Source organism: Orycteropus afer, unplaced genomic scaffold (assembly GCF_000298275.1).
Source record: "Orycteropus afer afer isolate SDZICR_OR568_19922 unplaced genomic scaffold, OryAfe1.0 scaffold00156, whole genome shotgun sequence".
Taxonomy (NCBI): Eukaryota; Metazoa; Chordata; class Mammalia; order Tubulidentata; family Orycteropodidae; genus Orycteropus; species Orycteropus afer.
Window position 1 is genome coordinate 1,854,248 of NW_006921743.1, and position 9,374 is coordinate 1,863,621.

The 9,374-nt window shown below is 37.4% G+C and overlaps 1 protein-coding gene across 1 annotated transcript in view; it reads right to left on the reverse strand.

The window, feature by feature from the left end:
- The window catches only part of RIC1 (RIC1 homolog, RAB6A GEF complex partner 1), a 182,928-nt gene that overhangs the window by 21,642 nt on the left and 151,912 nt on the right, over nucleotides 1–9,374 (reverse strand). The window contains exons 9-12 of the mRNA XM_007946326.2: nucleotides 8,197–8,341; nucleotides 7,073–7,121; nucleotides 4,917–5,072; nucleotides 3,078–3,281 (exon numbers count right to left, since the gene is read on the reverse strand). Coding sequence (XP_007944517.1) covers nucleotides 3,078–3,281; nucleotides 4,917–5,072; nucleotides 7,073–7,121; nucleotides 8,197–8,341 — 554 coding nt within the window. The remainder of the gene's footprint in view (nucleotides 1–3,077; nucleotides 3,282–4,916; nucleotides 5,073–7,072; nucleotides 7,122–8,196; nucleotides 8,342–9,374) is intronic.

The following is a 9,374-nucleotide window of genomic DNA, read 5'->3' on the forward strand; positions in this document are numbered from 1 at the left end:
CTGGCGCAGGATCGGGCAGTGTTTCGTTCTGCTGTGCATGGGGTCGCTATGAGTCGGAAACGACTCGAGGGCACTTAACAACAACAACAACAACAACAACAACATGGAATCTAGATGCTTCTTATTTGAGGATTTTTCTTTGCCTCTTAAAGAGCTGGAACCAACCTTTGTTTTTCAAAAAGTCATCCTGCTAGAACCCTGTGTCCTGCCCAGACTAGTTTTGTCCTGAACTAATAAGACTATGGGAGCCACCCTCCTGGTGGATTTGATCTGTGCCAAGCACATTTGGTACATTTGATATACTTTGTAGGTATGAGAGCAAATCATCTATAAATAAAATAGCTTTTTAAAACTCTGACTTAACTGTGTTCCATAGAGTCTTCAAGTCTGTGACCTTTTAGAAGACTGCCAAAAGGTGCCTATGGATGGCTTTGAATTGCTAACCTTTTTGTTTAATAGTTAAGAGTTTAACCAACTCTACCTCCCAGGGGCTCAAAACCCTCACTTAAAAGTCCCTAACATACTGCCTGACACCCTTACTGTAGATGTTTATCTCCCACATTTTGTGATGTTTATTCTTTCCAAATAGTCAGACACAGGTTAACTATAAAACAAGCAGCCTCAGAAACCTGGATAATAATACATGCATCTTTGAGAAGTAGATATTTATATTACACAGCACACTGAGTATTAAAATAAATGCTCTTTCCCAGATGGAATGCTGGCAGAAAACCAGAAGAGTTTTCTTTTACTTCAATTTCTCATTACCTGTGCTCCATCTGTCAACAAAACACTTTCAAAATTTAAAAATTTGTAGCTGGGAAAACTAAACAAACAAAAAAAGTGTGCAAGGCATTCTTTAGTGCATGACACTAATCTTGCTTCTGCTAAGTATGTATTTGTGTTTAATTAAAGAGAAAAAAAAAAACACAGAATTTTCTAAGGTGGAAACTATGAAGTATAAGGCAGAACTTCACTACCACCACCACATCCAGTTCTCTGAATGAGGACAGGAAGAACGGAAGAATTAGTTGGAGCTCATATGATGGACTCTAAGCTGTGCTGGAAGCATACAAAGTACAAGTCACACAAACAAAACACTCTAATGGGCACACAGGCAGTCAAGTGAAATAGGACTATATTGTAGGGGGACTGAAATAAGCCACATGTGTTTCTTCAGGGGTCACTATCAATAAACACCTGGAAGGTAAAGCTTTAGCATTCTAAGAATACTGTCAGCCACCCAACCAAACTCCACCCCAGTGCTAGACTGGATTAGGTGGCTGCAGAGCCAGTAAACAAAGGAAAGATAAGACAATTACAAGTACAAAACAGCGCCAAATAGGCAAATTCTAGATTTCAGCTCAAGGTTAGTAGTAAATGATACACAGCATTTAGCACCTAGGTTTTAAAGTAGTTAGACTGTAACTTTATATGGCAGTAAGGACAGGTCTGCTACTATGCAGTTGCATCACCTAACTTCCCTGAGCCTTGGTTTCCTCATATAGAAAATCTAGTTGGAAAAGATGATTTCTAAGGTTCCTCCAGCTCTAAAAATTCTATGAGTCTATTATAATTTAAAATTTTGGGGTATAACTCTGGCATTATTTTTATTAGTTTTCAGAAAACTGAAAAAAAAAAAAATTAGGTAAAGCTACAGCTAACCAAATTCATCCTTCTAAATATGCTACCCCCCAAAAAAAAGCTGACAGAAGACTCTTGCTAGTACCTTTGTTTAAAGTACTAAAATCAATGTTATATGCTTCTTATTAGGGCTGTTTCACAGATCACCAAGAATCACTGAATTTTTGAGCTGGAAGGAAATTCACTTTTTGTTATTGCCTGATGGATTTTTGAGTTGCAGACCTACCTTCTTTGATCCTCTGCTCTACTTGGCTCTCAGGTAACACAGACCTGGCTAGGCAGAACTGGCATTGATGCTAGGTCAGTGTAGAATGAATAGTTCAAAGTATGGGGAAATGAAAATAGCAGAGAAATGGCTATAGGAGAGAAGGGAGCAGTGGAAAATTTTAGTCAAGGAAGTAGCTGATGCAGTTTTATTTAATAATTGTTACTAATTATAAAATGGTATGCACATTATTTGATTTTATGAATTTATTAATGGAAGTTAAATATATTTTCTTTTAGTGTATACCACATGTCAATGGAGGAAATACTTCTTCCTTCAATCTTCCATAATGATCATTTTCCTATCTCTTGTTACCTCCCCTCGGAATCAATCGAAAATAAAATGGGAGTTGAGATCAGCAAGTAAAGTACAAGTACAGAGTAGAAGTAAGTAAAGCAAAGAACTTTGAAAGCAAAAACTGACTAAAGAAAATTAATCTAAGAGTACGCTCTGATGTACCTAAGATATTTTGCTATCAAAGGGGAAAGAAAATACGCTACTCAGGACTTTGAAACTGTATATCCAAGTTTCTTCCAGGAAATGTCAGTGTATTCATTTCCCCGTAACTGTATTTTGTATCAAAACTCAGAATTAATTTCCAATTTAACAAATTACTGAAAGACACTGCTAATTCGAGAAGTTACATTAGGATGAGTAAGTCATTTGGAACAAGATTAGGTAATAATAAAATTATTAATAAAGTTCTAGATCAATCAAGTCTGCAATATGGGTCTAAAGTCAGGCAGGTAATCTCACTATGGCCCCACTAGGACTATAAGGCCAGGCACAGGACTACATGACTTTGTAACCATCCACAGAACTACCATATATTTGTGTAGGCAAACCCACAAAGCTAAATTTATACAAAAAAAAAGAGGCTAGAAGTACTATAGATAGTTTTTTGCTTAATGAAGACAAAATACAAAGCTTCCCATTCTTGACCCTGTGCATACTGACTTAAAGCAGGTGGAGACACTATATCAAATGGAAACAAAGGACAGAGAAGACACATAAGCCCAAGAACACAGAAAAGCAGAAGAGACATGACAGTCAAAAGGTTAAAAAGTGTCTCAGTTCTCTGATGCAACAGCTGAAATATTTAAAATCTGTTGTGGGTGGGTAACTCACCTAAAACTGAATCAATAGTGATCAATAATTAAAGACTTACCTGTACAACATGCCAGTGCCGATGTCCGAGCAAAGTGCTTAAACCCTGAGACTCTAAACCTCCATCAGAAAATGGACTCTTTTCCTGACTGGACTTATGCTCAGAATGTGCTGAAGAACTCCGTGGATTCTGGGCTTGGGAGGCGTCCCCACAGTTCAAGTACAAGCGGTCCTCCCCCTGTAGTAACACTTGCTCTTGGTTACTCTAGATGAGGTCCAGGAGAAACAGGGGCAAAGGAGGAGAGGAAGTCAAAACATACAACTCAGGTAGGGGAAAGGAGCAACACATCTGTTTAGTTTCATTACAGGAAATGCATCTCAACAGGTTTTCTTCAAAGAACAAAGACTATACAATAAACACATCAATGCTGTATTTGGAGAGGACAGGCAGTATTTGTAATGCCTACTTAACAGTCTAAATGAAATGTTTTTTTAAAGACTGCTTTATTATGCACATTCCAAAACACGACCAGGTTAACAACTACCATAGCAGCACCTTTCATTACTACTCCACAATGTCAATGTCACAAGAGACTTTCTATTTGAAAAAGTGAACGTAACTATTCACTCTTTATGGTTTACAAAATATTTCTACACAAAATACCTCATAAATAGTGGTAATAAAACATTTCTGGTTGAGAGAGAGAGAGAGAGAGAGAGAGAGAGAAAGAAAACTCACCCATGTGAAGGAAGAAGAGGTGGATTAGAGACAATGGAAGAGCTTCTAAATCATGGGGTAAAGGGAAGAGTGGCCTAAGTTTGTGATCCTGGTTCAGAACAATTAAACAATCATTTGGTGAAGGCTTGGTTAGTGCCAAAGACTATTCCATACTCTGACAAATATTCAGACAAATATGATGGTTTCTGTTTTTGCTTATTATGCCTTGGTTTTAAGGCCAGGATTCTCATTAGTGGCTATTCAAATAGAATGGATCAGCACCCAACCCCCTCAACCATTCCATCACAGTCTAAATGTTATCTTGACATAAAACTCAAGGGGACTTCTTAATTATTCTTTGGAATGAAGGAGAAAAAAGAATGAATATTCTACTTTTGTTTTTTGGGGGAATGCTTAAGCTTCAACTGCAGTAATGGGATCTGAGATCTAGGCTATTTTCACATTCTTTCTCAATGTGTTGTAATTTTTAAATTAGAAACTAGTTGCACTATTTAAAAACCTGTTGGTGGTAGGTATTAATATGTACATTCCTAACATGTAATACAAACATATACTATTTCAGAGTGATGAGTATTAGAAGTTTATGTAAGTCAGGGCACTGTTTCCTAAAGCAGATTCCTAAAAATACTTTCTTCCAGCTATTCCTTAAAAATTCATTGCTAAATAATCTTGAGAAACACTGATTTTTATATAACACTGCATTTTCATAACACACATAAGCATATTAAAGACTCTGAAGTCATACAAGAACTCTATAGAGAGTAGCTTTGTTTAACTTCTATGTTTCACATTTATATGACAAGAGAATTTTTTTTCTTTGTGTAATTACTCTTGACACTTAAGTGGTTCCTGGTGGAAAACTCTTGTGGAAATTACTATCCAGATAAAGACTGTATTACTCAAGTAAATCTGTAAACATTGCTTTCTCTCAAATTGCTTGTGACCCTATTAAAATAAAACCCACAAAACCTGGTCAGAAATAAACTTTGGTATAAATTTAATATAAATTAAAAAGAAACACAAGAATCAGAGAAAATACACAAAACAGGATAATATGCCAAGTTTAGGATACCCAACATATCTGTGTCATCAGGAAGAATCTGAAATTCTGACACAAAAGCCACTGGGGGGAAAAAAATCAAGAGCTTTAAATCCACTTACCATACAAGGGTTTACGGTGAGTACACTCTTGATAAACTGAAATAGGAGAATGCCAGGCTGTTTAACTACGCTCTTGAGGTCGGACTCAGTTTCAGTATTCTGAGAACCACCATATCCACTGATTACCCACAGGTGATAGCCTTCTGTACCCCAGCTCTTCAGGCAGAGAGGGGAGATGAAAAGAGAAGAAAAAAAAAAATCAAGGCAATGAAAAGTTTCTTGATATCTTTTCCTAGCTTAAAATATTCAAGTTTTGAACTAACCAACAAAACCATTTTGAATGACTGCTGAAGGCTGAGGAAACCATGATAAACTGGGTACAGACCAGAACCAGTCCTTGCTCTCTGTCTCTGTACAGAAGAGGAGATAAATGACACTGTACTTAGAGTCAATTTCTTAGGATCTCAATCCTAAGAAACATCCACTGCTTTAATTTCTCCAAGAATAGATTAATTGCTGAAGTGGAAAGAAATTCTTCAAAGAGGAGACCCAGGCCACCTAGTTGAAGCCCGACAAAGAAGCATCTACAACAGATGCAGTTTAGTATAGAGCAAAGAATACTGGGTGGGAAGGTGGGAGACTATAGTTTGCATTCCAATTTGGCTTCCATTCTATTTCCTTGGCCAAGCTGTTCTCAGGGCATTAAGTTCCCTTGTCCGTAAAATCCAAAATTTCAAATAAATTTCTCAAGTCCTAGTGAATGTTCTGTGACTAAAGTTCATGACAGTATTTTCAGGATTAGTAATTCCCAACATGGGAGCTAAGAAAATAGTACTGGGGGGTCCATTACTTGTAAAATTTAAAAAACATAATAGAAGTTTTATGTTTTCTCATGATAAAGTTGTACAAGCTAACATAAATGTTTAGATTCTGTGACTGAAGTATCAAATCAGCAAGGTTGCTAATACCAGTTATTGCATGCCACTGAGAATCAACAATTGGCAGTTAAATAAATGCTTTTTGGTTGGAAACCTATTTTAAAACATAGGAGTGGGAGAAACATCAGAAGAGGTCCTTGGTGGTGAAAGGTTAGGAACCAATATTCAAGGTAGTTGTAATTCTTGGACTACTCCAAAATTTTGAAAATGCCTCCCTCCCACTGAGACTATGGCTCCTAGCTGCCCCTCAGGCCTGGAATTGAACCCACTCCTGTGGCTTTCAGCCAAACAAAAGACAGGCGCATAAGGTGAACATTTACCTAGGTAGATTTATCTGCGTGTATCTAGGTAGATACACTCTTTGGAGAGAACAACCATGGGAGAATAGAAGGGCTGTGTATGCACAGGGAGACAGCTCAGGGGGCAGGAGTACAAGGAGGGAAGGACACAGGGAAGAGGTAACTATGGGAGGAAGTGGGAGGGGAGCTGTTGAATTGTGGTACACTGTAGTCAATATCATGAGACAAAGTGTATGTGAGCTGCTGTATGGAAAGTGAATTTGCTCTGTAAACTTTCACCCAAATCACAATTAAAAACAAAAAAAATTGCAGCCAAGGGGGAAAAAAAAAGAACCCCTCTCTCTCTATAGCAAAAGAGAAAAGTAATCATAAGCTTCATACCAACTAACTTCTCAAGGATGGTACTCAGACGGGCCATCTTAAGGAACTTTTTTTTTTTTTTTTTTTTTTTAATGTAAAGACAGGGGCTACCTCAGTTTTCTGTAGAAACTCTGGAAAAATGGGTAATAAAATATATTCTTAAGCAGTGACAGTAAGTCTTCTGGCATACATCAATGGAGAGCTCTAAAAACATACTCAAATAATACAAAGAGTGCATCTTAAAGGAAAAATCACCAATGAACACTTTGCGTTATGCTAAAAGAAAGGAGGCCCTCAGAGGTCAGTGCTTGTAAGTCACACAGAAAATGGAGACAGGCTTTGAAAAAAGAAAGGCTTGATATGAACAGTCATTACTTCACAAAGATGACAGCAGCTTGCTGGACACATCTAAGCAAAACCAAAATCAAGTACTGAAAATCAGACAGCCTCTTGATTTTTTAAAAATACTTCTATCAAAGCAAGAATTGTATAAGGAAGAGTCCACCTCTCTTAAGAGAAATTAAAACAGCTTTGTGATTTTATCAGACCAACATGAGGAACAAGAAGGGGGGGAACCCAAGTTTCTCACATTTTTCTTTTTTTAATAGAAACTGCTTACCATAGAAGTGATCTTAAGGGGCTCTTTTTTGGTACCATCAGACCTATAACTAACAAAGAACAGAGACGGAACTTAAAATGTCTTCTAATTACATATACCAAAAACCCAAACCCACTGCCATTGAGTTGATTCTGATTCATAGCGACCCTAGAGGGTACAGTAGAACTGGCCCATAGGGTTTCCAAGGCTGTAAATCTTTATGGAAGCAGAATGCCATGTCTTTCTCCTGTGGAACAACTACTGGGTTTGAACTGCTTGCTGACCTTTTGGTTAGCAGCCAAGCACTTCACCATCGCAACACTAGGACTCCTTTAATTATATAAAATACACATGATTTGGCTTTAATTTTTTAAAAATCAAACTGATTTTGCTCTTTTAAATAAAAATACATGATAATGCATGAAGTACCAGAGCACTGGCTAATACACCTAGGTATATAATTGAGCCACATTCTCCTACAGCCAAAGTGACTTCTTGACAGGTCATGCAGTTTGGGAAGCTGTGTTTATTCCACCAGCACTGAGGTTCAAGAAAATACAAAGTGGGCAGAAATATCAACCTACTAATGAGATACTAGGAGCTCTGGTAGCATAGTGCCTAAGGCACTTGACTGCTAACCAGAAGGCTGGCGGTTCAAACCCACCAGCCACTCCTCGGAAGGAAGGTTGGGCATTCCTATTTCCGTAGTGATACTGCCTCGGAAACCCAAGGACGGGTCACTATGAGTCGGGGCCGACTCGATGGCAAATAACAACAACAACAACAACAATGAGATACTGTAACTTTCTACTTCCTAATGATTACTTTTGTACATGGCTTACCTCTCTTATCAGATGATAAGGTAACTACCTGAAAGTTGAACTATGTTTGATTCAGCTTCAAATCTAACATGCTGCCAGATACACAGCAGGGTTTTAATAAATGTTACCGAGCTGCCAGTTTTAAAAGGATGAATGTTTGGAGAATCGATACATTCTGAACAAATTAATTCTGAACTTTACAAACTGTTCTGGGATAAGGGACAAATAAAGCAAGAAGGGTATAAGACACAAAATATGTGTCTGTGCTTATTATCCAGGGGACAGTGAAGTTATTTTATCTAGACTTTGTTGTAATTCACTCACGCGAAATCTCCTCCAAGGGTACAAACCAGCTGGGCTCCAAACACACTCCATAAAGAGAGTCCTCCGTACTCCCAGGTCACTGTTACAACACTATTGTCAGGAGACCATCTGATTAATTTAACAGCTCCTGTTTTGTTCCAAATGTCTGTTAAGAAATCATGAAAGGAGTTGAAAATAAATAATTGCTTCAGAAATACTTTGTATTTTATAGTCTGTATCTTCTATACAGCAGAAAGGCGTAATTCCAAACCTGGCCAATTTAGGGCTACTGAAAATCAGGCCCTAAGCCTTGACCTGATTTAAGCAGAACAAACTTAGTACCTAAGCAATTGATAAGAAATCAAAGCCATTTCTGGCCATTTTTAGACTGAATAAATACCACTGGGTATTTGGCTTTGAGCAGGTCCAGTGTGAATGACTCAATATTGAATGTGAAAGTAATTGCAAAGTGTTAAGTCTCTTAAAACGTAAAGTAATATTTTACAACTATCTCTATACTGCACTGTCAGTATCAAAGTCAACATTGACTTTCAACCTTGTATTAGGAATAAGCAAGCATACTCCAGCCTAAGTACTCCAGGTACCCATATCTTCTTTTATTTAATAATGGTTCATCTCCATATATAATTACTAAAGGAGAAAATTCCATTGTGTATTAAAACCTAAGCTTCTTTAATGTAGAAAAAGACTCACTGCCATCAAGTCAATTCCGACTCAGCAACCCCTCCTTAGATTTCTGAGGTGGTACCTCTAGGAAATAGATTGCTCAGTCTTCCTTCTGAGGAGTGGCCGGTGGGTTTGAACCACCAGAGTTAAAGACACCAGCATTTCCTTGCAATTCAAAGAGATCTACAGTATTACTTTCTTTAAAATTTGAATTTCTTTCCATTTGTAGCTGCTAATAAATTGTTGCTATAACATCTGCTACAAAGGGGAGGTACAGAGATTTTAGCTTGGCTAATAGACTAACATTTTTTTTTCCCTCTGCCTATGCTTGAATCCTCATGTTAGCATATATCCCACCATAATTATTTACATGAATATCCATATTATCTATGTAGATAAAAGATAAATATCATATCTTATTAGCATATTTTATACTTGTCCAGGAAAGGAATTTAAGCAAACCAAGAAGAAACATAAAAGAAAATTGAGCTATACGCAATTAAGGGGGGGGG